This window comes from Neodiprion pinetum, chromosome 3, assembly GCF_021155775.2.
Source record: "Neodiprion pinetum isolate iyNeoPine1 chromosome 3, iyNeoPine1.2, whole genome shotgun sequence".
Lineage (NCBI taxonomy): Eukaryota > Metazoa > Arthropoda > Insecta > Hymenoptera > Diprionidae > Neodiprion > Neodiprion pinetum.
Genome location: NC_060234.1, coordinates 3,587,511 through 3,614,940, shown reverse-complemented (window position 1 = coordinate 3,614,940; position 27,430 = coordinate 3,587,511). Strand labels below are relative to the sequence as shown.

The following is a 27,430-nucleotide window of genomic DNA, read 5'->3' as shown; positions in this document are numbered from 1 at the left end:
CGAAGGATTTTTATTGGATACTAATTTTCAACTATGTTCAATCCGTGAAAAAACTTCGCATTCGGTAGATACTCTTTAAGAAATTACCCGATTCATGCGAGGAGAATAAATAAATCCAGTTAAAACAACGAAAGACAAGCACTGTATTAACTTCAAACATTCGTTTCCATTTTTTATTTTATTATTTTTTTTTTCTACGAAGCGCTCGATCAAGACGGAGGAGTACCAAACAGACCACAACAGCAACAACAGCAGCAAACAGCGCGAAAAAAGAACACGATGATAACGAAAAACGGTCTTCTGCGACCAAGCATTAGAAACACTTCATCATCATCATCATCGTCGTTATCATCGTCGTCGTCGTCGCCATCATCAACAACATTGAGTCCGATTAAAACGGATCCAGACGAGGCAAACATCGACTTCAGTAACATACCGACGATTCAAGGCACCTACAAAGTGACCAAACTGAACGGAACGGATAGTCCAGAAATCGCGGAGAGAAGTCGAAGCACTTCGACGACCGTCGTTCCCCCGGAAACGACCGAAAGAATGGTAAAAACGACGCGAAAAGAGGTCGAGACGACGTCGAGCAGCACGGAAACGTCGAAGCCGGAAACGACGAGCTCGAAACCTAAGGTGACGGAAGTTTCGACGACAAAGAAACCCTTCAAGGACTTCGTGGATCCGGAATTCGAGACGTCCCCATGGCGCCCGATAATCCCGGGCTTTGTGAACACGGAATTGAGGCTCAAATTAAACGACGAATCCGTTCCGTCGACGGTACCAGAAGTTCCCAGCATCGCGTCGAAAGTCGACGAACCCTCTCTGCTTCCGGTGTTCGAAACGATCGGCGAAACTACGAGCCGAGATTCCGAGGATCACACGGACCGAATAGTGCCTCAGGAGATGGTGAACTTCAGGGTGAACGGCAAGTTCAAAAATAAGATACCGACCCAACCGTCGGACGAACCCCTGTTCAGAGACGAGGTGGTGAGTCTACCGATCGACAAGGAGGTCAGAGCCGATTCGATCGAGATAGCGGACTCCGAGCCGATCCGGAAGACGTACAACGTCAGGGTCTTCTCTACGGGCAACGTTCCGATTCCCGAAACCGAAAGTAGCGCGATTTTCGGCGTCCAGAGTGAGCCTGAAGTGGCGGGTATCGGAGAGGCTGAGGTTGTACTGGACGTCGATGAGCTCGAGGGAAGAAATCGGTTCTCCGAAATCGAGGCTAGCCTCGAGGACGCCATGCAGGATCGCAAGGCTGTTCTTCGGGAGGCGATTTCCCGACGTGAACCGATATACACGAGCTACAAGAGCCCCGATCTGAACGGAGAGGCGAAGCCGATCCTGGTGGAGAACCCAGGGACCTTGAGACCGTTCAGGCACACGATACCGGTCGACAAGATAGCTGAAGCGGAGAACGAGGATGAGGATCAGGATCGAGAGGGACCGTCAAGGCTGGAGGAGAAATCGAAGCTGGAATTCGAGGAGCAGCGACCGCCGATCAGCGATTTGACTACCTCGATAACGATCGACGATGACAAAACCCTGAAGCACACAACGACCGAGATTTACTCGGAGATTCTTCATCCGTTGAACAAGAACAACGGTCAAAAGTTACAGAGGCCAACGGAGAAGCTTCAGCAGCGGGAGGATCCGATTCCTCAGAGCGTCGTTAACACCGGTAGAAATTCGACGTTCGTAGAGATCGAAACTGTGAAATACACGCCTGGTAGTGTGAAAAACGAGTCCCTGGTAAAGAAGGATGGTGAGAGTGATCGGGACGAGGCAAAGAGGGAATCTGAACTCAAGTCAAAGGTCTACAACGACACGTTAAAGGCGAACGTCGTCGAGAATCTCGTCACGTTGGCGCCGGTGAAAAGCAACAGTGGAATCGGTAGACCGATTCGACCTCGACCCAGACCTCCAGGGGCTTCCGGTAATTATACGGAAGATAATTACGACAGCGAGGGTGGCGAATTGCCGATCGAGGATATCGTCGAGGTTGCCGATCGAAGCTATGAAAAACTGCGAACAGCGAACGAGGAGAAACCGGAAGAGAAGGATGAGGAAGGAGCCGGAAGTCCGGACAAGTCGACAAAGCCGGATCGGCAAGTCGTTGAAGTGATAACGTCGATCAGCACGAGGGTATCGGAACCGGAAGTGCGAATTTCTGATTCGAAAATCGGTGGAAGTCAGCGAGCGAAGATCGAGGCTCCGGATTTTGGAGCGAACCGATCGGAAGAGCCGCTTTTTGACGATTTTAAAAATCCGGGAAACTCTGACAGGAAGATATCAAATGCTCGGGAAAGTATAATGCTTTTGGAAAAGCTCAAACAGTTCGCAAAGGTCAGGACTGACACCTTGACGATATCGACGAAGCAGGATGGCGAGGATGAGGTTGAGGACGATCCGTCGCGCGATCACTCGACGATACCGAGACCGGAAGTACCGAGCGGGAACCAAGGGGAAGAATTGGCTAATTTTGACAAACTAACTAAACTCGCGACAGTTTTAAGCGGTGATAAAGTCATTTCGAGTAATGATACCGACGATTTTATACTCAGTCGTGACGGCATCAAGGTTCCCACCAAAGTTCTGATCAAGGCCGAGGAAAGAACGGAGAAAATGCGATCTAGCACCGAGGAAAATCCGGTCGAGAATAACGGTGAGTAAGAGATCGAAAATATAGAATTCTTAAAAAAAAAGAAGATAAATTCCCACTATCGTTTTTCAAAAATACGGTTTTTCCTTCAGTTTTTGACTTCACAATAATTTGAACAAATAACTGACAAAAAAAAAAAGGTCGAAAATTGAAATTTGAAACACTGTAAATTAGTCGAATGAACTGTTTTTTGATTCTCAGTTTTTTACGTTCATCGATTTTTCCTCCATCACAAAAAGCTCCTTCAACAATCTACATCAAACGACCGTTAAATCAAGATGAGTAATGTAATAAAATTGATGAAACTCGTGATTGTGGATTATCTATATAAAAAAAAAAAAAAATGCACAGTGTTGTAATAAAATATTGACGACTAAACACACGTCGTTATACCGTTATACGTTAAATTAATTCGTCACAGGAGAAACGTGTCAGGGATTTCAATGCAACGATGGCAAATGCCTGCCAGCTGGTGCTAGATGCAACATGCTGAGAGAATGCGCTACGTCCGAGGACGAGTCTAACTGTAGATGCGGTGATTTTTTAAAAGCTCAACTACTCTACCACAAGATTTGCGACGGTACTCCGGACTGCTGGGACTACTCGGATGAAACCGATTGCGGTTCGTATTTCTCACTCTTATGACGTAGACTACTATTATTAAAGTTACGGCGAGGGGCAATTTCATTCAAATTACACCGATAACTCCCCATTCATATGTCTTCGATATACATATGAAATCACATTGGTACATGAATTATTCCGCAGTGATGCAGACTCGAAGATAACAAAATCAAATGTCACATCATTTTGAATATGCTTGAGTACCTAATTGCATTAATTCACACGACCTCTTACCGTTAGATGTAATGTTAATTATTATAATAATTAATTTTGTTCAAATAATTTATTGATAACTTTTGAGCATAATTATTAATCAAGTTTAATTTTCTCGTCGTCTTTATTACGGTTGATATATTCCAATTTTTATCTCATCACAAAGTATTCAATATTGTCGACGAGACTCACTTTTGATTGAGAATGTATAGCCAGGGCATCCTTAATCAGAGTCTGAATACAATAATCACTGAAATTTTCAAATCAGGTGATATCTTGTGATATCGTTGAAATCACCATATAATGTTTTGCACAAAATCGTTAAACAAATGAAATAAAATCGCATGAAATAGTTAAAAACCATTGAAAATCGTTGAGACTTTCGAATCAGTAAAATCACTGGTGAGGTTTCAGAAAAAAATAATCAAAATAATCGATCATGTAGAACGGTTGAAAACTGTCCCAAAAATAAAATGAAAAAAATAAAAAAAATAAAAAAATATCATCCCCTAAATAAACGCACAGACTTTTTCTAAAAAAACAGACTGGTGCGGAAAGGGTCAATTCGTGTGCGGTAACAGCAAAGCTTGCGTGAACCCGGAAAAGGTTTGCGACGGTTTTCGGGATTGCCCGAGCGGCGAGGACGAAAAAAAATGCGCGGCTTTGATCGACGAAAACATGTCGATCGGCGAGGGTGACACGGGGGTTGAAATTGGGAGCGTCGAATCAAGGGACGCAAAGGGGGAAGAGGAGGTTGAGAGAGAGGCGACGTCAACGGAGGGCGGGAATTTTTCAAAGTGGGAAAAATATGAGGACGAAACGGGAGTGTCGGATATTAGCGGAAAGAACGAAACCGACCAAGAGATGATGGAGTCGTCGATTCTGGAGACGACCACGTTTCGAATAGTGGTTAAATCCGGATTGGACGAAACGTCGACGAGGAAATCGCTGGATTTAAATGACGAGGAAGCGTTGAATTCCGACGGTGTTGTTTCCGGCAGGGAAATTACGCCCAATTTAAAATCCGGTTCGATTTACGGTGGAAACTCGTTTCACACGGTTGAAAAAAATTCTAACGCTAATCGTCCGATAAGTTCGGTGATCGGTATTCCGTACAGAAGCGAAATCGACGATTACAACGACAAGGGGTTTCTTAGTGTTCGGAAAAACGGCAAGTGGGGAAAACTTTGTCTCACCGGTATGGACAACCTTCTTGAGAGGAAGAGGACCATTTGGACGGTAGAGGATTTGGGACGCGCCGTGTGCAAGGCGATCACTTATCAGTAAGATTTTCAACGCATTTATCATATTTTGAAACTTTTTTTTTTTTTCTTTTTCAATGAATATATCAGCGAAAATTTCCTCAATTACTGCGAAGTTCATTTATTGATTAGAACAAACATTCGTTCAAATTTGTTATCGCAATCGTTAAATTTTTTGGTTCGCTGTTATGGATCGAAAAAATCAATAGAAAAAAAAAAAAAAAAAACTGAATGATATTTCGAATACTTGATGTTTAATGAATTGAAATATTTTATAATTTTTCAACGAGACATAAATATTGTTAAAAGAAATAGTTTGCCAATTAATTAATAAATTGCAATGAGACGTGAAACATTACAAATTCGAAAATATCAAAGCGCGTTCGTTTACTCAAAATTTCGAAAAATCGGAAAATCCTTGATTCCCCAAGTTTAAAATTAGAAGTGATTTGAACTTCTGAAATTCGAACATAAAACAGCGCGAATATAAAAAAAAAATAACAAATGCTTGGGGAAATGAGTAAATAACTGTTTAAATATACTCCGAAAGCAATGTTGGTACAAAGATGTAACGTTAAAAAAATAAATTATCGATTCACACAGGGATTACGAAAGGGTTGAAAAAGTGAGGCTTGAGAGTGAAAAAACGCAGCAACACGAGTACTACAGCTTAGTCTACAACGAAAAAACGTCAGAAAAAACAAGTCTGACATTCAAACCGTCGAACTGCCCGAGCGGAGATGTTTTAAGGGTAAAATGCAAGAATCTTGAATGCGGTGTTCGCACTCAAACGCCAACGCAAGCTAGGTGAGAAGATAAAATAATACAACATTCGATAACATCGGGAACGAAGCGTCATTCGATTGGTTACTATTCGACGATACGTTTGTTTTTAGTAAAATAATGATAATGATATCAATAATAGTAACAACGAACGAATATACGCAACCGGAATGAAAAATAATTCGCTCACCCAGATGGCCTTTTTATCGGGATTCCAGGATAGTCGGTGGCGGAAGTTCCGCAGCCGGAAGTTGGCCGTGGCAAGTTGCTCTCTACAAAGAAGGCGGTTACCAATGCGGCGGAGCCCTCGTAAACGACATGTGGATCATATCTGCAGCGCACTGTTTTTACCAGTAAGTTGATCGTTAAAATTTTGCTTTTTCTCTCAATCATCCCCCCCCCCCCCCCCCCCCGCAGGATTCAAATAAATAATCATAATTTTCTCCTAAAGCCGTAAAAGTGAAGGTACAAGAATATGGAAAAAGTTTTCATAGTTGAATTATTTCCAAAATTGATCGAGGAAAAAAAAAAAAAAAAAAATATGTTTATCCTGATCTATTTTTTTGTTTGTTTTGCAGTACCCAAAGCGAATACTGGGTAGCGAGAATAGGGACGACAAGAAGGGGTAGTTTTGCGAGTCCGCACGAGCAGCTGATACACGTTAATCGTATAATCCTTCACCCCGATTACATCGACATTGGATTCATAAACGACATATCATTGCTGAAACTTGAGCGTCCTGTAGTCTTCAGCGATTACGTGAGGCCCGTTTGTCTACCGAAAACCGAACCGAAAGGTGGCGAAATCTGCAAGGTTACCGGCTGGGGACAATTGTTCGAACTTGGCCGAGTATTTCGTAAGTAAAAATAATAAATAAAAGAAAAACAACAAATAAATAAATAAATAAATAAAAAAGGAAGCACGTTGTCGTGTCGTAAGGAATATGACGATGATTTATAACAATTTCGCGAATAGTATTTGGCGTCACATCGAAGGCCAATTGACCCGAAATCCCGTCCACGATTCTCGAAAGTCGTCGCAAACGAATTTCTAAACCCTTTTTTCCGCTTCTTCTTCTCACTAAATTTTGCGCACAATAGAAAAGATATGTAATTACCTCAACTTTTTCAGAATCTAATCCATACTTCTTTCTTCAGTCTTGCGTTGTAGAGTTTTTTCTTTATTCTTCTTCCTTTTTACTTCTTCTTCCACCAATTTGCCACGCGGAAAGTCTAGTCATATCCGAGCAGATATCATCCCGGTGAACCTGTAAATATACTTGAAAAAAAAAAAAAAATAGATGAATCCTTGAATCTGATATACAATACATAACGTATGTGTAACACTTAGCCGCAGTGACTTTGAAATGGCTAATTTTTTTCTGCGAATCGTTTTACGTTGGCAATACCAAACATTCGTAAACGTAAAAAAAACTATCGCTTGTTCGTATTTTTAGGTTAGATTCAACGGTCATGGGTGATATTATGTTAACAAAGATTGAAGGTGAGCCTGTTTGGCGACCGGCCGACGGTGGCGCTGCGGGCTGATTCGGCATTGCCAACTTATGCGACTCGTCGATAAAATTAACCCAAGCAGAATCACTGCGGCCAGGTGTACCTGTTCCCTTTACGTAATTCAGAAAAAGGAAAGAGATCTGTTCCAATTTCTGATCACTCAGGGTGTATAAATATGCGATAAATTTACGATTGCATCAAATTATACAGAAAATACGAAAGCGTGACAAGTTTCCGTGAGATCGTTATTACGAATCTTCAGTTTTCCTTTGAAATATTACCAGAAATTAAAAAAAATATATGTATATATGTGTCGACAAGAGAAAACTGAAGGTAAATTTCGTATCGAATATACTCGGGAATAATAATCGGGATTTCTTTCCAGCCGACACACTTCAAGAAGTCGAATTGCCGGTCATGTCTACGGACGAGTGTCGCAGAAGGACGTTATTTTTACCACTTTACAAAATAACCTCGGGTATGCTCTGCGCTGGTTTAAAAGACGGCGGGAGAGACGCTTGCCTAGGCGATAGTGGAGGGCCTCTGGTTTGCCCCGAATCGAACAATAAGTACACCCTGCAAGGTAATTAGCAGCTCGCATTAAATAAGAAAAAAAAAAAAAAATTAACGAACAATATAACAGAATATTGAAGAAGTGTATTAAAGTGGATATTAATTTCCTTAATAGATATCTTGATAAGAAAATATCCTTAAAAATATGTACAAATGGGTTCTTTTAAAGATGCACAGGCGTGAAAAGATCGAAATCGTTCTAATTAATGAAAATTACACAAATATTTTTCACTATTATTCCAAACACCTGGGGAAAATTTCAAAGCGATTGTCCCAACCGTACGGAAGTTATTTTACTTCTAGTTTCTCGTGATGTTACATTGAGCCTCAAAGTTTCCCACAAGAATCAATGCAAAATTACGAAAATTGAAAAGTAAAATAACTCCAGTATATTTCAGACAATCGCTGTCAAACTTTACACATGTTTTGGAAATAAAACTGAGAACAATTTGTATAATTTTCATAAACCCGTTACGATTTCTACCAATTCACGCCTGAACATCCTTTGACGTGAAAAAAAGCCAACATCGGTTGATAAAAAATCCAACATGAAAAAGAAAAATGTACAATATTGAATTAAAAAAAAATGTCGTACGATCGTGTTGAGTAAAAATTTGAAAGGTAATTGACAATCCTCTTTTTCAAGGTATAACGTCGAACGGATACGGATGCGCGAGGCCTGGGAGGCCAGGAATTTACACAAAGGTTCACAGCTATGTACCCTGGATAGAGGGTGTCATGGCAGACGACGAATTCGCCCCATCATCGTCATTTTCATTGGATTGCAAGGGTCACAGATGCCCCCTGGGACAGTGTCTTCCAAAATCGCGTGTATGCAACGGGTATTTAGAATGTTCGGACGGTAGCGACGAGCTAGGATGCACCATCGACTGATTAAAAAATAGAATTGCAAAATAAAGAGTTGAAGATGAGAAGTGCGGAATAAAAAAAAAAAATAAATAGAACTGGTATCTCATCACTGATCGTACGAGAATAATAACAATTAATATTATTATTATTACTATTATTATTATTATTATTATTAGTATAGTTATGACTAAAATAAACGCGCATACGATTATTAACTACGACTGTGTTGATAAGTGAAACTGTTCAGCAGACGCATTTTGACTGAGATGTGAAAAAAAGTTAAGAGGGTTAAATGAAAAACCAATTTCTCTGCGATGCAAGGAATACGAATAAAAAAAAAAAACAAAAAAAAAAAAAAAAGAACGATAGTGTAAACAGGCGAATAAATAATCGTTTGAGCGTAGGTGCTTGTAATATGCATCGATCGAATGCGATGCCGAATTGATAGCTAATGGTAGCGAAATGGTATTTCGCATCTTTCGTGCTGTTTTACACATGCAAACATAAAAAAAAAAATAAAATGCAAACGGTGTTGCAATGTTAATTAATAATCAATTTTTCGTTTATGAAAAAGTGGCAATTTGCGTGACGATATTGTACGTATAGGTATATATTACGGGGATATGTTATAATGGAGATTTGCAAAACTTATAAAATGGAAATATCGAAAAATATAATAGTTATTATTATTATTATTGTGATATATAAAAGACAATAATAAAACGGTAATTCTCAATTTCTCACGCTTGAAATTTTCTAATAAATCGCGAGAGAATTGTAGAATTATTTAAGTACGATACAAGTTGCGAAAAAAACCTGGCAATTCGGTTTTTTTATTTTCAAATTCTTTTTGTTTTTTTTTTTTTACTTTCGTGCGAAAAAAAAAAATGAGAAAACCCTAAGGCCATGTACGTAGAATTTAGTGTAATAATGTTAAGTTTGGTGTATCAATTCTTGTTCTGTATCTGTAAATATAATTATACGTAGATAGGCATTGCATACCCATAGCTATTATACTGCGGTAAAAATAAAGAAGATGTAATTGACGAGAATAAATATATATATATATATGTGTGTGTGTGTGTGTGTACGACTACGGTGAATACTAGCGACACTTAAATCTCAAAAGAAATAAAACGTTTATGACACATCAGTTTTGTCACCTTGAAAAATCAACAACAAACGAAACAAATGCCTAAAATAAACTTGAAAATTGTGTGAAATTTTCGAAAAACACGTATAATCGATATTTATATAGTAGAAAATTTCAAAGTTGGATCGTGGATTGAATGATGGGAGTGAGATTGATTTTGATTGAATTTTTTCTTTTCGTTTTCTTTTGTTTTTAATAAAATTACCAGATTTACCTTTTAAGTTATACACAATTTATTTTGATTAAGAGAAAACGGTTTCATTCGACGAAAAGGCTGAACGAACATTGTTTCCACGATGTTGGTTCGATCGACTGTAAAAACATTTGGGATTCGTTATTTAATTAAAAGTGACACTTTTGTTCTTTGCTTCAATTTGTTACTTTTTCTTACAAAGAAAAAAAACTTCGGTACACGGAATTACGATCCCGATATGAAATTGTTCGTGTCGACGTTTCAGATTTAATGAGTTGATTTAATTACGGTATGTAATACTTTCAAACAGGTTGACTAATGAATTAACTCATTTTAGTAAATCTAGTTGCTGATTTCTTCTTTACCTTTTTTTTTTCATCCGTTGCTTGGATTTTAAACTTACAAGTTCAGGACTAAGGGTCTACGATTATGTATAATATATATGTATATTTAATAAATATGTATTGAAAAGTTTAAATCACAATACTATCAAATTCAAAATTATTTACTACTCTTACTTACTATCAATATTATTATTATTGTTGATACGGAATTACGATTTGAAGCTAAGTATCTGCAAAATTTTGGTAAACGAAAAAAATTATCTATTTCATCTTCATTTTTCCCGGTCCCATTTTTAACAAACTATATGTGAATATTTCAAAAAATGAGGTATAGATACAAAAAAAAAAAATTTTCCCACCAACATTTTATGAGTTCTAAATACGGGAAATCTAGAATTGGAAAAAAAAGATATAGCGATTTATTTCGATGTGTGGAAGATTCGAATTTCCGAAAAATGACACTTTCTTTTTATTTGTAATTTCTGTAAGATGAGTTTTGAAAATATTCACCTGTTTAAATTTTCATTCTTGATATAGGGACATTGTTCGTCTGTACAGTTGATATTACAAGAATAATTGAAAAAATCTTGACGCTATTTCTGACACTACATGTTATTCTCATAAATGCATTACGAATCAGGCAATATCGATGTTTCTTAGAGTATTTATTTATTATCATACCGTTTTCTTTCTTTCTTTTTGTTTTTTTTTTTGTTTCTTCAAATTACTTACGTTTTCACACACATTTATTTTTTTTTTTCCACTTATTTTCATAGTATCCCGTTCGAATTATGTATTATGGAAGCCACTTGTTCGTCGAAACAAAAGTTGTTGACTATTTTTAGTTGTATCCGTTAATCTGTGTCTAACGATAAGTATAAAGTCAAGGATAAAGTGAAGCGGTACGCAGTTTGGGCAAAAGTTTGTCGTCGTACAGTAAAAAACGGTGTAAATTTTATAAAAGTTTTCTTTTTTTGTTTTTTTTTTGTTTTTTTTTTTTTCTACGGGGTAAGGATGAAAGCAAAACTCTTGTCCAAACTCAATTCCCTTTTCATTGCTTTTAAATGTTTTTTCTTCATACTTTACGGAGCCTACGAAAATACTCCAGTTTCAATTGCAAGAGCGAAAATTCATCGGGGCTACCGATGATTAGTAAAAGTATCAATATTAGGTAGTAGTTAGGATATATCAAATATCGTTGGCGAAAAATCACGAAATGCTTTCAACGTTATGAGTATACGCGCTATATTGGTTTTCGGATATTTATTAAATAGGTAATTAGCATAGAAACAAACAATGTTTAATGTATACTTCTATATGTAGGTATTCGTATAAGAAATATGTTGCACACTGATTTCTTACGATTTTACCAACTTTTCGTGATTGTTATTATTATTATTATTATTAATTTTATTATTATTCGAATACCAAAAGTCATTCATCATTTTAAATAAGCTGATTATGAAATTTTTTTTTTTTTTTCTTCTGGTTATTTTCTATTGTTCACATACTTAGACAAAAAAAAAAAAAAAAAAAAAAAACGAATGCATTTCACACACTTCCGCATTATATTAACCTCGTAGTTAATAAAGAATTCTTTAAAGACTATGATATTGTTTCTTTTCTTTTTTCCTCTTTGTTTTTGTATTTCTTTATATTTTTATTATTATTTTAAATTTTTTCCATTGAATGGAATAAATTTAGCGTACGAACAAGAAACCGCAGAGTTTTCAAGATCGAAGATATGACAGCTTGAATCTTGAATGAATCAAGTACGACGATTTGTTAGAAAGAATAATATATTCGTAGTTAGGTACGATATAATTTGACTGCGGTATTTAGACGAAGAAAAGAAGAAAACGTATTCAATTTTTATGTAAAAGTATGTAAAATAATAATAAAAATTTCTTTTGTTGTGTAAATTTATCCAGTATTCAGATTTTTGAATACAGTCGAAGTTCCTCTTTGCACGATGAAATACAGAGTAAATACGAACGAATGAATTCGTTCGATTAAATCATTAATAATAAATAATAGTTTGATGATTATTTTTTCTCTCTCTCTTTTAATACCGATAATTATTCGCCTAATGCGTTATGTTCGCATAAGAGTGACGTTCTTATTTCATTTGTTAAGGTTTTTTTTTTTTTTTTTCCGTTTTTAATCCTCCTCTTTAGTAATACGGTAAACTTATGTGAAATTTCATTTCATTAGAAAAATAAAATAAAAATAAAAATTGTGTATATATAAATATAATTAACCCAGGGAGTCGACGGCGGTTGTCGTTAGGCCCGTCCCACTTATGGTTGTTTTGAATTGCTCGGGTACCGGATACTCCGTCTGTAAGATTATAAGAAAAAAAAAATGCAAGAATCAAAAACGATATTAAAAATGTTCATAAGCGAGAAAGAAGTTATCGTTTCAAAATTCAATACTCACGTAATCCCCATTTCCTTTTGGTACCATAACGTTCATTTCGCTAGATTTGCTAGAAATAAGCTCGACTTGAAGCGATTCCGAATTCAGGTACATCTGGCAGCCATCAGTCTTGTCGATAGAAATGGTAGGTACTTTTCCCAGAACCTGTAACGAAATCAATGAAAAGAAAAAAAAGGGTGATCAGATTGCTTTTTTTTTACAATAGGATTAGAAATGGCACCGTTATCTTCATGATTATTTTTTGCGCCCCCATTAATAATATTTTCCTCATCCATTTAGATACTTCTCTGTACCTGTCATCGCATGTTTATATTACGTCGCTATGCAGTGTGTGAGATTATTTTTTCTCCCGAGCTTCAATTGTCTGTGAATAAAGCAACATGTCTCCGGCGTAAGAAGATGTCAAAGAGAATAGTAATTTTTTTTTCCATTATATATATACACCGGTATTAGATAGTTCATCTAGAGTTTATATAATCGACGTTTTCACATATGAAATTTTATTGTTAAACAAATAATCGTTAGAGATGAGGTGGAACTTTGGTAAGTTTTAAAATAAACGTGTAGATCGATTTGACAAGACAGGTTGTGCGTTAAAAAGTTGAAGCCCATAAGTTTAACAGCCGTTATGATCGATGAAGTACTGATACAATTCAATCGCTTAATGCAGGAGGTAATTTGGAACCAGTTCGAATGATTTGCGAATACGATTGGAAGGAGTGTCCGATAGCAGTCGCCAGTTACGTATGGAGAGAGATAGTTACCGATGTTGTCGACAGTCTTACAAGGGAGATACATTTGTGGCGCGTAAGCAATATTTGAACAATTTCTTTCCTTCGATCGATTAATTTAACAGGCGTAAAAATTACTCAAGATATTAGCCGTGATGCTGTTATGTTCGATGCTGTTTCACACCGTATACCACAAGACGAGATGGTTAGACAAAAGTGGTGGAGACGCGCTAACCAAAGACGATTTGATAAAAGTTGGCTTTAAAATGCAAGATTTGGAACTGAAGATCAATATTTTGACGTACAAAATGCAGTACGGAACTTGGCCGATGCCTCACGAAATTCCTACACCTAGTATGAACCAGTTAAGAAATGTAAAATTAACACTCTCAAACACGAGTAGACGGGATATGTGGACAAAGCATCATTTGCACGGGTGATTGATATTAAGACTTGATGAGAAAACCTTTTTTCATTGAAAGATTAAAAATAATTTAAGAATGTATAACGTTTTTCCAGATACATTTCAAAGTGTATTCAAGGTTCCGAGGATGATAAATCGGCGTATAAACACTCGTCGACCGATGATCACGTGGAATTGAAAAACGACGAGTTGTCGCAATTTTTGAACCGACGAAATCATTACGACACGGATAACTGTTCTAGAAAATTAAAATTACTGGGCACAGAATACAGCTGCAGGGACTACGAGAGGCTTGTGAGAACCGCGAACGAGTGCAGGAGGTACATGGATGAGATAAACGAGAGCAATAAAAGTCTCGGATTGATCGACACTTCGTCAGAAGTCAGTGATCAGCATTCGATAAAAGACATATACACGAGAGTCGAGGTAGATATACAGTAACTATTACGATGATAAAATGCTTCCTCTTCTCGCTTAGTTTTTCATAATTCTCTTCCCCACATTTTAGTCGGATTTGAATAGTTGTCGAAATTTTCTAAAGGAGCCAAAAAAGTGGGAAGAAGTTTGTGAGAAAAAGAGCCAGGAAAATAAAGAGGCAGGAGAAAGCAAGTTTACTACGTTAAACTTTCGACAAGAAAAAGCGACTCTTCCTACTGCCAACAAAGACCGACAAACTTCGGAGGGTTCTAAAACCGTATCAAAGCATTTACCGCCGGGTTTAAGCATCACATTTTTGTCAGAGAAATTCCAAGGTGTTCCATTGAGAGAAAACATAACTACAAACAATTGCAGGATGAGCAATGGTAATAAGATTGAAACAAGAACGAACGAATCGTTGAACAAAGTCAAAGATAAGCTAGAAAGTTTCCACGACGTCAGACGTAGCACGGAAAATTCTAAATCTTTGAGCAGTATCGAAGGAAGTATGAATGGTAAAAAGAGATCGAAGACAATCACGCTGGCTGAAACAAACAGCGCGACCAATTCGTGCAATCGAGATTGGAAACATGGAGAAAAAAATGCAGATATTTTGGATAACAGAATTTTTCAAAACGTGGTTTCTACCAGCGACAACGAAACCAGCGAAGCGGAGTTTAATTCAAAGCCATTTCCAAGGGAAACTTTATTGCCTTCTAGAGAGAAAATGAAAGGGAGAAATTTAGGCTCACCCAACTGTGAGCATCAAGGATCTAAAACTGATCGATCAAACAACCAGAATAACAGAACTAAAAATGACGTTAATTTGGTTGCTCAAAATCGTCAGAGTAAATCGAATGAAAAAAGCAATAGTTCGGGTCTAATTTTAAGGAAGATAGCATCAAAAGTTGAAAATTTAAAGACTGAAAGTGATTCAAGCTCGTCGTTTAGAATAAATGCTAATTATACACAAGATATTGAAAATAGACATGTGCCATTTAATTTGATCGCGACTCTACAGAGAGGTTTCGATGAAAGTGAAAATACTGCTGTTACAAATACAGTTCATATGGTGAGCGACAGTACGAGCATGGAAGATAATATAAACTTGAAATTGAATAGATTTGATTTTCCGAAAGCTATAAACAAGGCCGAATTGTCGCAGCAAAACGAAGAACAATTTCATCAAACGGCGATGGAGACTGACGAAGATCCGACTTATATTTCACAGACTTCTAGTCAGACGGAAGTTTCCAAAGACAGTGATACGGATGAAAAATCAACGACAACGCTGCTCAGAGAAGCATTGGAATTCAAAAAAGCATTGCTGATGCAAATTCGTATGGAAAGCGAAGAAATAGCCAGTGAGGAAAAATGTGGAAGAAATGAAAGTAGCGAGTGTGACTCCGACGATACGACAAAATCAAAAACTGACAATCATTTCCGATCTAAGATACTAGATATTATTTCAGAGGAACAATCTGCTGGTAGTTCAACAGAAAAAACAAGCCGAACATATATACTTTCGCGAGCAATAAGCGAAACAAACATTTTGGAAAAGACCGGCAAATTTCTCGGAGAGAATAATAATTCTGGGAATTTGGAAAGTAGTAAAAATGTCCCTAGTTCCGAGTGCTACGGGGATTCAAAAAATCCGATTACCACAACTTCGTCTGAATACTTTAGCGCGAATTATGTAACAGACAACGAACATGTAAGTAGTCAGAAATTAAATCAATGCGTTGCGGACGGAGATGGAATCAGAGAAATGGAAATATCGTACGCCAGAGAAACGCCTGCAAGTCAGCTGAAATTAGACATGGAAAAAATTGCTCAAATCAATAAACCAGCCAAAGATTTAGAGTTAGAAATGAAGAAAAATGAAGCTGAAAAAGAAAGTAGATGCTGTAAAAAAACTGATAATACTGCGACCAAAGAAAGCATAGATATTTGTAAGATTGAAAATACAATTACGGATACGAATTCTCCCTTTCCTGAGAAAGAAATCAACGAAATTAGTAAAAGTAAGTCAAATCTAGAATCAACTATAAGAAATATAGCAAACAATACTGCAAATAACAATGAACCGTGGAAAAATTCGTGTGAGAAAACTGAAAATCAGATAGATTTTATGATGGAGAATGTAGAGAGCAGCAAAGAAATAGCAAAAATAAAATTTTACAGAAGTCTCAGTTCGGTAGATTCTGAACAAGCGATATTGTGGAATTCAGGAAGCCAATCGTCCAGTAACGATAGTATAATACAATTTGTAAACACACTGGCGAACATAGAATCAGAAAGTATCGACGCTATAGCAGATCAGAAGTTGCTAATGCAAAGCTCAACGGATTACGAAGATATAAATTTTGCAATAGCTCGTGAAAATTCACAATGCAGTTTCAATTTTCATGGAAAAAAAAGTCCCAGTTTAGTTTCACTTTCAGAAATAAATGTGTGCGAACGTAGCGACGACATTGCAGTAGAGATATCGGAGAATATCGAAAATCCGACAACTTCGAAATTAAAGAAGAAACCTGAATCAAAGAAGACAAATAGTGCGCAAAGGACGAGTTGTTTTAAATCAGACAGCGTGTTAAATTTCGATCAGGAAAAGCTACAGAGTAAACAAAATATATTCTGCAAATTAAAGGCACTCGACGCTTTGACAGAGCCCCTAGATATCGGTGAATGTAATTCGGAAAGAAATGAATCAACTTCGATAGGTGTCGACCGTGTGGAAGAAAACTATGATTCTCTTATCGATGTGAAAGAAATGAAAACACTTGAAGCGGATAGTCAGTATCTAGTCTTAGGAAACAAGTCTGACGTAATTGAAAATACAGAAAAGCAATCTGATCTTAGTATAACAAAACTTGAAATAATCGAAGTTCCGAGTGTTGAAAAAATTTCTAATAGCGACAGCTTAGCTGTGGAAAATAGAAAAAATAATGACGAAGGTACAGAATGTGAAGTGCAATTGCAGAGCAATAAGAAAAACGATTTAGCTTGGAGAAAGAGTCAGTTATCAAAATTGAGTATAACTAATTTCAGCACAGACACATCGGAGTCTTATTTCGACATGAGCAACCACGATTTCGCCGTATCGAGCATAATTTTAACATCCCAAAATACGAACTTTGGGACCAATAATAAAGTTGGTAAAGATAGTAGCGATACGTCATCTGTTTACGTTGACGCTAAAGATAACTCTTCAAAAATACAAATTGATTTATCGAAAAACGATCCAATCGTACAAACAGATGCCAGTACCACTGAGTCAAAACATGAATCTTTAACAAAAACGCAACTGCTACCGAAAGGTACGTCAAGTTTACCATCAAATGATCACGCTATTCAGAATCATCAAGCTCAATCTCCAGGGCTTGAAGATAGTCCACTTGGCGTAGAGAGCAGCAATGGTTTCAAGAAAAATATTTCAAAATGCAACCTGAATCTAAGCCTGGAAAAAATATCTTCAAAGCTGAACAGTACATTGCGCAAGGGTAAAACAGCGTCTAAATCATGTATACCGGTTTTGAAATCACGAATTGACTCTCCAAAAAGAGCTAAATCAATGGAAAGCAAAGCCCGTTCGCAAAGCCCTATTCGTAGATCGAGCACGCCGCTGAGCCAGCGCTCTGAAAGTAGTCATGCAACGGTATCGACTAACGTAACGAATGAAAATGAGAGACAAACAAAGCGAATGATTCCTAGGAGTAAAAAATCGTTGACTGGGAAACAATCGTATACGCTGCAACCTAAGCAAAACAAAGTTAGAGAAGAATGCGTAAATGCTGAGGATGAGTGCAAAACCGTGGAATCCGTATCGACAGAATTGTCTGCCAAGTCAGAAAAATGCAATCTATTAGCCGCTCCAAGGAATTCAGCTAAAGAATGTACAGTCATATACATAAATATAATATCAGACGTGGATCGCAACGAAATGCAAGTCGCAGATGCGAAGGAATTGATTAAATACGTGAATGAACAGGAGGCGGTGTTGATTGCAGAAACGTTAGACTCAAAGAGTCAAAATTTATCTCTAACAAACATAATTTCCAATCCGTCTAATGAAGAAGCAGATTCTAGAGTAAATCCGACTTTGGAAGACAAGCTATCCAGAAATTTATCGAACGAATTGATTGTCGAGAGTGAGATACTTTCAACGACGAATAAAAATGAGGAAAATAATTTGGAAAGAATTTTACCGAAGCCTGAAAGTGCGGTGAAAACGGCGAACAAAAGGCTGTCAACGAGTACTTTGCAAATTTCAAATTCTAATAAAGTCCAGCAAAAAGAAATGGAAGTTTTGGCAAAACCGTCAGTAAGGAATACCAGCACGTCTGTATCAGATTTTCCCGATGCATCGCCGGAGAAAAAATGCTGGTTTTATAATCCAAATAACGAGGTGTTCGACACATCGAAAAAACTCGTTAAGAAGGAGCAAATAATTATCTCAGAGATGTTGAACTCAGATACGACTATCTATGAATGTAAAAAAACGCACAAACTCTTCAATAAACTTGGTCTCGGCTTTCAAGAGCAGCCAGAATAAATGTCTAAGTGACTCGTAAAAGCGAGTCCTTACACATCCAACATCATAAAAATTCTCAGTTAACGTTGTAAACTTTTTTTATAAACGTCTATTTTTATTCTTTTTATCAATTCTGTACAACAAGTGTTTGTTCGTTAGAGCGAGTACTGCTTAATAATATACTATGTTAAAACGAATCGGCATGATTCAATGTGTATGTCTGTCTATTTGAAATATGAGACATCGTTTTCTAGATAAATAACAAGATTCCACTTCTCTCGACAAAATGTCAATACAATAAATCGATTCTTTAAAAGCCGATTGTAGTGCCGAATGAGAAAATATTACAAGGGACTTGACGATAATTTAAGCGTCTTTAAAGACACCAATTACTTCTTCTCGGAACTCGTTAACATAAACCCAGTGAACAAAAACTGTCTCTGGAAGTCGCGATAATAATAATTATAGAAATAAAATGTATAACCAACATACCTGCATCTGTACGCTTTGGCAGTTAACGAACTCGATGCTGGACACAAGAGAATCGAACACAACCGATGTCTTGCGGCACGAGTCCAATACGATAGAATTCACTTTTCCCTTCACTATCAGCGTGCTGTCCTCGCAACGATAAACGTAGACGACGTTATTCATCTCTGGATTTTCGATCAGCAAATTCTTATTGCCTTTTTGATACTCCTGTAACATATTGAGAATCCAATTTCAGTTGTATTCCGAGATGAGCGCCACATTTTCTGTTAATTTAACATGTTTTTATGGGTCTCTCAAAAATTCTATGATGAAAATCATATTCAGAAAAATACAGTAAATCTAGTCAAGTATTGTAAATCGATGACGTACAACGAGCCATTTCTTGCCATCGCGTACGAACACTGGTGGTTTGTCGATAGGCTTTGCAGGTTTGCCAGAGACGGAATTAGTCTGTCCGCTAGCAGGTGCCTTGAAAGGAGCAGGTCCAGTTCTGAGTCCAGGGTTTTTATGCGTCTGCATATCAGAAGTGACCTTCTTCAAGCCTAAATATAACGTGAATCTATGTTAGTAAAATTCTAATTACAAGTTCTACACAGTAAAGTGCGAAAAAAAAAAAAAAAGAGGAAGTAATATATTATTCTCGATTGACAATGCGACAATTTTATTCTTACACTTACTTCTGGTGATACCTTCCCCTTGATTTATTTGGGCGAAAAGCGCGCTTCTATCTTCTCCGAGATCCGCAGCAACGTCTCCGACCGGCATCGAAGGCGGCGGTGGTGGTGGAGCGCCAGGAGCTGCGGGAACTGCTGGCGTGCCGGTTTTGGCCCAAACCAAACCGGTCGTATGGTGCTGGCGAACGTATTGCTGAAGCTCGGTCAGAGTCTGAACCCAAGCTTTGCACCACTCGACGTGATTCTTGTCCCTATTGAGAAAATATTGATGCATAAATTCAGCACAAATTTTTAAGATACACATCACAAAAGCAAGGTAGACCTATACTTTATTATGATCATGAACATGGTTACTCTGAAATTTCTTTTTCCTTGAAACTGCCAACCTTGAAATCTATTCTCAACTGTAATGACGTACTTTTTGTAAAACAGGTACTATATAAAGGTAGAAATAGCCAAGAACTTTTCAACTTGATTCAACGTTGATCACTATTCTGCAATTTAAGAGAGCCGAGAACTTTAACTGATAGATTTTCTACAAATGTTACCTATTATGCAACAATTAACTTTTTAAGAAGGCTTTGGAATAACACTGCGTATAGGAGCGTGTTCAAACCTAACGAGGTTTAAACGTTCATTAAAGTTCTCACACGTAAATGCATCACCTATCATAATATCTTTTATACTTTGTATATATTTTCGTTGTAAAAGAGCATTTGTACCGGTTGATTTTTAGAAATAAAAATAAACAAATAAACTGATAGAAAAAAAGAAAAAACTCAAAACTTAATTATAATAAATAAACAAACAAATTTACTTTTCTTTCCAGTCTTTTAAGACACGGTTAGTGTAGAATTGTCCCGCATCGTTCATTTCCTTGACATAGGGCGCTGGCGTCGGTGAAACGGCGACCCATCCGAGCGCCGGAATACTTTCGCTGATAGCGGAGAGATGATTGAAAAATGAAGAGCCTCTGTTCTTTTCTCTGAACTCTTGTATCTCCTGAATTTGAGTGGAAGTTGGAGCGAGAAGAGCGACTTGTTGCGACTGGTTTGCTGGAGCAGGATGTGAAGCTGCCGTTTGGATGAACTGCAGCTGAACCCTGGAGAGAGAAAATAAATAAAATGAAAAGGAAGAATAGGATAAAAATTTAATGTAACAAGATATCCTGAATTTAAGAAAAAGAAACCAAGAAAACTTTACTAACTGGAAAGCTTTCTCGACTAGTTTGCTGTGTGTCAAAACATCGCCGCCGATCTTTTGACTCAGTTGTAAATACTGGGAAACGGGCCCGGCGATGATATCTTCGTAGCCTGCGACAGACATCTTGGCTTGCGGCGATATTGAGGTCGTTTGATTAGCTACCGGAGATTGATTGACAGGAGACGGTGTTTTTGTTTGAACGGCGGTTTCCTGAGTCTCTGTTCCCGCTCCGGGAACTCTTTCAAGACGCCTTGTTACGTTCTCCAAACGTGTTACAAGATCCTCGAGCTGTTCCTCTCTGCTGTCGGGTTCACAGCCTGTGAAAAATACAGAAAAATCATCAGTTTAATAAACAAATAACGAGTCTCGAGTAGCAAACTGTTTTGCATACATTAAAGATCGAAGAGAAGGATAAGTTGGAAATGCATAGAACATGAAAGTTAAGGAGATAATTATTGTACACGAGGTTGAAGTCAGTAACGTTAATGTAACCAAACATCAGGCAAAATATAATTACTGAACAATTTCAGAACGACCTTCAAGGAGTTCATTTTTGCAAAATACATACATGTGTGAGTACATTTTGTCTTTCATCCCAGTTTACCGAATTTCAGACAATCGTAAAAGTGCGACAACGTAACGATTTATGCTAAACATCAATCGTTACAGTAACGTTGCTAACTTCATTTTCGTTACTATATCATATCAAAGAAAGAATCGTTAAATTGCATTCCTCATTCAAGATGAATATCAAATATAAAATAACACTGCAATCGATCGGTGCAAAAGAATTTATATCGACTTCTCGAATTATATAATCTAGCAATGGCTGGGATTAAATTTCAACAAATATTTGCTGCAAAGATAAGCTCGATCCAGTTATCTGACAATAACGTATTTTCAATTCAAACAAGTGTTAAATGAAAAGAAAAAAATCATAATAATGACAATGATAATAATAGTAATATTGAAATTAGTCTGCAAAAAGTGAGTAAAATAATTATTAACGATGAGTCAGACGTTCGAAGTATTTAAAATATTTGCAAAGCTGAATTGTAGGAAGAAAAAAAAAGGTAAAATTAGACGAAAAACGATATTTAAATGACTATATAATTTTTGCAAATTAATTATTATGGATTACATTGAAAATCTGATTCTACTGGTTATGTAACAAAAATATTATAATCCTGGACACACCTCTATTCACTTTCCACAATCGACTACTAGTGAGCGGGGCAACTAAGATATCTTTACGGATGATACAAGATGCCAGAATATACCAATTCTATTCTTAGATAAGCAGCAAAAAGAATGAATTCACGCATGCAATGGGAATTGGTGTAGGCGTAAGTTGGCACACTTATAGCTTTACGCTAAATTCATAGATAAATAATAATTGTTTTTTCATTAAAACTTCAATCAAGTATCCTAAATTTAATTTCATTTACGCATTTATAAAGTTTATTCGATCTAATATATTCCATAGGCATCTATTTTGTCAAGTTTGTTTCTGTCTTATTATTATTATTATTATTATTATTATTATTATTATTATCAAGGGGCAAGCATATTCCACAAATATAATTCACACTTCTACTATGAAATAAACAAAGTAGTCCCAAAATTATGGAATAAGATAACTTTATATTTACGCTATTCTTGAATATGTAATGAAAAAACATCTGGATAATGATTAAAAAATGCGAGAAAATTGTAATTAGCTCTTATGCGATACAATGAAAACGTCAATTACGCGCAACGCATGCATCCGTTTAATGAATTATGATTTAATTCGATTCCCCTAACCGGCGTGGACTGTTGGTCCTAGTGGATCAAACCGCACTCTATGTTCGGAAGTGTTTTGCGCAGCTTCGAGCAAGTCGGAGAAAAACCTGTGCCTGCGAAGCGCTAATTCGTCTTTAGCTACCGGCGTTGCAGGCGGTTCTTGCATTCCGGCGCATCCCTCCGACGTGTCGTCGGTCTCTTCTTGGGATAGCCATCTCGTCAATGGCGATACTCCTTTTTCATGTTAAATGTGTTTATTTACACTCAATTTATACCTCGGTGAAGGCGATTAGATTACAGCTCAATTCAACTACCAGCGTTCGACGCTCGTCAGCGATTCTTTTTCACTCTCAAAGGAAATTACGATACTTCGTTATCTTAACTCTATTTGTACTCTTTCCCAGAGGAATACAACAAGCTTCGTTAGCCGGTTGAATCAAGTTGCAATATAACTCCAGGTTGAAATGCGTGTGAAGTTGAATTTGCTTCAAATTTACAGTGAATAAGTAAGAAAAAGCGGTGTGAAAAAAAAATAGCTTTCCTCTTTTCTATTTCTATATTTGAATTTCTTGTCGTAACAATCGATTGAAATAAATAATGAAAGTTTCAACAAGAAAGAAATTGAGCTTTAAAAATGATAAATCTATGTACACCAATTTTTTCTTTTCATGTTTACTGTTTTTAATATCTTTTCATTCTCCTCGTCAAATACCTGGCAATGATTTCTTATTCAAATTATTTTCTATCGAAGGTGGTCCGGCCTCAAAAACAGAGTCATCTCCCTCCTCTTCAGGTCCGTCGTCGATCGTTCTTTCTATATAAGCCGCAGCCCCGTACAAAAAGTTTTTATGTGGAATCGTTGCAGTTTTATTAGGCGATTGAGAATGCGGTGAATGCAATAATATTTCTAAATTTGGCATCTCCTGCCTAACATCCTTCGAAGCTTTATTTTCATCGTCAATTGGATCCGAGGCATTATTTTTTGTTTCACACCAATTATCATCATTTTCGCATCCGGCGTTCAGATTATTTTCCTTACTTTTTTCTTCCGGCTTATCGCGAGGACTTTCTTTCCCCGAATCATTCTTCGATAACTTTTCCTTGCCGTTATCGTCGTTCTTTTTTGTTGCACAATGATTTTCTATCTCCGTAGCTTCGTTAATTTTACTCTGTTTTGATTTTTTCTGCTTTTTTGATATCTCATTGTTTGTCTCCTCTTTGTTTGCTTTCTTATTACACACGCAGCATTTAAACATTTTAACAGATTACACAATTATTTATATTCCTTGCATCAAATCAACAGGCGGCTTTTTGTACTAATTATGTATATGCATATATACGTATAATTTATATGTATATATATATATATCTGTATTTATATTGCAACAGTATAACTGTTTAACAAATTTATTTACATAGATTTAAACAGCAGGTTTAACTTCGTAGGTATTAATATTCAATTGAATATAACAACGTCAGCCAATAAAACTTCTGTCAATTGTCAATTGTTTAAATTCATATTGCAGTTAGAATTCAGTTTATTTCTAGTGACATTTCGATCGATTCAAATAAATATCGAACGCAGTGTTGACAAGATTTGCAAAAATCAGGCTATTAAATTGTAAATTTGCTCGTTGAAAGAAAGAAAAAAAAATAAATAAATAAAACAATACGAACAATCGTTTAGGCTCTCAACGTTATCTTTTCACTACTTATTTACTTAAACTTTGTAATCGCGTCTAATCAATACTGTAATATTCTTTGGCAAAATACAGGAACAGTTAGTTAAATAAAACGTAGTACCGAATATTTTTATTATTATTTAAAAAAAAGTATATTCGATTAATAACGACGATGTTAAAAATCACGAAACAGTATATCAGGAGTTAATCCACCGTTTGAATCAAATCAAATCAAATCTCAAGTATATATTACATACATATATACATATATCAATGGGAGGGAGATTTTGATCAACGGTTAGTGATTACTGCAAATTAAAAGGATCGTAGCGAGATGTTGTTTGAGGTAGAAAATTGTTAATACATGTAAAAGCACAGCACCCTCGTCTTTGTCGTAGGAGTCGGTTATTCGTGAGCATCTATCTATTATCTAAACACAATTTTCACAGGCCCGTCGTTGTAGAACGAATCGACATCTTTGAGTACTTTGCCGCTCCCCGTCGTTTAGTGTGAAGTTTAAGAAAACGAGTGAAAGTATAATTCCCGGTTTAGAAACGAGGCATCGATTAGTTTTCTCGGTATGTTATTATCAGAGTTATCGTTATTCGTCTAAGTTTAATAGCACCTTGGGGTGTCGGAATTTAGAACATTTCCAAATTTACACTTGTCAATTCATCGACGTGAATCTTACGACTACCACACTTCAAAAGCCGACGGGCGAATCGCCGAATGGAGAATCATGAATAAACGAACAACCTGAAGGTGGGCGCGAGTGAATGGGCGGTGGGGGGGAGGAGGGATAAGCCAGGCGGCGTAAGCTTCGAATATTTTACGCAACTAGACGGCAGACTCGACGCTAAATTTTGGACACCGGTGTTAACCGTCGTCCGTTGGTAACTAGAGTTCATCGCTATCGACAGTTACTTTGTTGTGTTGATTTTATTGCCTATTATCCGCGAAATTCGACGTGATTAATGAGTGAACTTCAAATCAGAAAACCGTTATCATGAAACCGTAAGGAGAAAGGACTTGATGGTTAAAAAATTGAAGCATCGATTGAAATGAGTGATCAAAATTTAACGCTAATGAACAGCGAAACAAGATTTTTTACAATCTTGATCGAACTAGCATTACGTACTTTATGATGTTAGTTCGTACAACGCATGCTACAAAATGGAACAAAAAAAAAAAACGTTTGAAGCTTTGAGTATATTTTGATAGGGTATAAAATTTTAACTTTCGCCTTGGATTAGTACGTGAAAAAAAAAAATATACATCCGAAGTAGCGGTAAACGTTTCCAAACATTCGGTAAGCTTTAAAAATACAGATTTCTAAATAAATTGAATCAGCCCCCGCCGAGATGAATGTTTCTTGTAAGTATACTGCTAAAAATAAATCCAGATAAATGAGATAATCGTATTATGTTATATATCGGTTCTAGAATTTCAGTTCTATTAAACCGATAAATTGAATACCGATACTTACTTCCTGTTATAACTTGTTTGTGTATTAATGCAAAGTGACAAAAACACGTGACATGGGACAATTTTCATCGTTTCGAACATCGTTCACAAATGACACAACATCATTTCATACACTATCAAACAAATTGCATGAATTGAAATTCGATAATCTCTGTATATTAAATTACATGGATATTTTCACAAAGGGGATAGCCTGAAGATGAGGTAAAGATTTACTTACGATTCTTCCAAAGTGTTAACAAGTCTTTATAATCCTCGGGAAACATCTTAGCGCCTGACTCTTTGGTCTGTAGGTGTGGCATAATATCGCGAAGGAAAGAAGAATCTATATTAGGCGGGTGTGACGGTCGCGTATACAAGACGAACCTTATACGCGATAAAATAAAGGCGTGACGACGTCGAACCAAGTTAATCACCTACTGATAATAAACTTAATCAATTTTCCGACTGGTTGCATCAAAGCGCGCGATAATCGTTAGCGTCAAAATGTCAAGTAAAAATGAGAGCGCATTTTGACGCGACAATGACTAACTAACTTATGTTAAACGTTGCGATCCCTAATATCTCGATGACAAAACTCGTGAAAGAATTTATTCCGCTCTTATCTGATGAATTATCGGTACTGTTTGCGTAATCTTAGCTCGACGATCGCATCCCGGTCGAATTCTAAACGGAACTAACAATTTTCGGTAACAGTATAAGGTTGTTATGTTCGAGTTCATAGATCTTTCGACTCGAAAGCACATTTTGCCGTTACTTTTCTCCCTCTTCTTCGGGGCTCCCGATTGGCCGATATCAAGTTTAGTGGCAAAATTACTTCGCATTAATTATGCGCGCATTACAGAGTCGGAAATATAGCCGTAAAACCGGTACGTATTACAGGAGAAGTTATATACTAATCGAAGAGAAATAACGAACGATTAATGGGGAATAAGAGGCGATTTTTCGATTGGGTATATTAATCGCAATCACCGCGGGATTGTGAATCATAAATATTGTAGAATAAGTAAAAGAGTGATAAAAATCAGTGAGAAAATCATGCGAACATAATTTAATATAACTTTATGTACAGGTGAACAGCGATAACTGTGAATCCTAAATTATATAGAGAAGAGGAGCTATTAAACGGATTCTACATACTCAATTTGCATAATGTATATTTATATATTTATCGAATAAACACGAATTCAGTTTACTCGACGAAATAGATAACTGTTCAAACTTCTTTCTCCCCGAGCAGCTGTTGCATTTATTTCATGAAGCTGAAGTTAGTAACGTTATTGGTAAAATCGTTATTTCGCAATTTTAGGAATGTCCAAAATGCGGTAAATTATAATAACGCAAAGTATATTCGTACTTCGAAA

The 27,430-nt window shown here is 36.7% G+C and overlaps 3 protein-coding genes and 2 long non-coding RNA genes across 12 annotated transcripts in view; 3 read left to right on the top strand and 2 right to left on the bottom strand.

Moving 5' to 3' along the window:
- Positions 1–5,890, bottom strand: part of LOC124214919 (uncharacterized) — a 67,143-nt gene extending 61,253 nt beyond the window's left edge. Inside the window, exon 1 of the long non-coding RNA XR_006882233.2 lies at positions 5,744–5,890. This is a non-coding gene — a long non-coding RNA (uncharacterized lncRNA). The remainder of the gene's footprint in view (positions 1–5,743) is intronic.
- Positions 1–12,108, top strand: part of LOC124214909 (uncharacterized) — a 30,248-nt gene extending 18,140 nt beyond the window's left edge. For 3 of the 4 annotated variants that reach the window (XM_069134611.1, XM_069134610.1, XM_046617657.2), the window contains 8 exons: positions 203–2,674; positions 3,093–3,293; positions 4,053–4,791; positions 5,374–5,577; positions 5,748–5,906; positions 6,132–6,409; positions 7,453–7,650; positions 8,287–12,108. In XM_069134611.1, coding sequence (XP_068990712.1) covers positions 203–2,674; positions 3,093–3,293; positions 4,053–4,791; positions 5,374–5,577; positions 5,748–5,906; positions 6,132–6,409; positions 7,453–7,650; positions 8,287–8,534 — 4,499 coding nt within the window. In that variant the 3' untranslated portion in view covers positions 8,535–12,108. The remainder of the gene's footprint in view (positions 1–202; positions 2,675–3,092; positions 3,294–4,052; positions 4,792–5,373; positions 5,578–5,747; positions 5,907–6,131; positions 6,410–7,452; positions 7,651–8,286) is intronic. The other variant, XM_046617660.2, reaches the window with a different exon arrangement.
- A 170-nt stretch (positions 12,109–12,278) lies between these two features.
- On the bottom strand, positions 12,279–26,710 carry capt (adenylyl cyclase-associated protein 1). 5 transcript variants are annotated; one of them, XM_046617666.2, is made up of 9 exons: positions 23,612–24,496; positions 22,921–23,133; positions 21,119–21,431; positions 20,729–21,013; positions 19,909–20,162; positions 19,607–19,779; positions 19,238–19,444; positions 12,640–12,783; positions 12,279–12,540 (listed from the first exon to the last, which is right to left on the bottom strand). In XM_046617666.2, the coding sequence occupies exons 1-9, from the start codon at positions 24,153–24,155 to the stop codon at positions 12,457–12,459; spliced, it is 2,217 nt and encodes a 738-aa protein (XP_046473622.1). In that variant the 5' UTR covers positions 24,156–24,496; the 3' UTR covers positions 12,279–12,456. The 5 variants fall into 5 exon arrangements, with proteins under 5 accessions (XP_046473622.1, XP_046473623.1, XP_046473625.1 ...); XM_046617667.2 differs by having other exon boundaries at positions 19,915–20,162; positions 23,612–24,490; XM_046617669.2 differs by lacking the exons at positions 22,921–23,133; positions 23,612–24,496 and adding an exon at positions 26,287–26,710.
- Positions 13,167–18,766, top strand: LOC138190714 (putative leucine-rich repeat-containing protein DDB_G0290503). Its single transcript, XM_069134820.1, has 5 exons — positions 13,167–13,182; positions 13,310–13,446; positions 13,568–13,806; positions 13,890–14,220; positions 14,303–18,766. The coding sequence occupies exons 1-5, from the start codon at positions 13,167–13,169 to the stop codon at positions 18,764–18,766; spliced, it is 5,187 nt and encodes a 1,728-aa protein (XP_068990921.1).
- Positions 21,901–27,202, top strand: LOC124214920 (uncharacterized). The gene is made up of 3 exons (XR_006882235.2): positions 21,901–22,187; positions 22,342–22,460; positions 27,139–27,202. It is a non-coding gene; the product is annotated as an uncharacterized lncRNA (long non-coding RNA).
- Positions 27,203–27,430: the final 228 nt, after the last annotated feature.

Excerpts from the sequence above, each read along its gene's own strand:
- LOC138190714 (XM_069134820.1), top strand. Across the intron at positions 13,807-13,889 it reads ACAAAGCATCATTTGCACGG|ATACATTTCAAAGTGTATTC; the intron begins GTGATTGATATT and ends ACGTTTTTCCAG. Across the intron at positions 14,221-14,302 it reads ACATATACACGAGAGTCGAG|TCGGATTTGAATAGTTGTCG; the intron begins GTAGATATACAG and ends CCCACATTTTAG.
- capt (XM_046617666.2), bottom strand. The coding sequence starts at position 24,155 with ATGTTTAAATGCTGCGTGTGTAATAAGAAAGCAAACAAAGAGGAGACA. Across the intron at positions 19,780-19,908 it reads AGGTATCACCAGAAGTAAGT|GCTTGAAGAAGGTCACTTCT; the intron begins GTAAGAATAAAA and ends CGTTATATTTAG. Across the intron at positions 12,541-12,639 it reads CAAAAGGAAATGGGGATTAC|ACGGAGTATCCGGTACCCGA; the intron begins GTGAGTATTGAA and ends ATAATCTTACAG.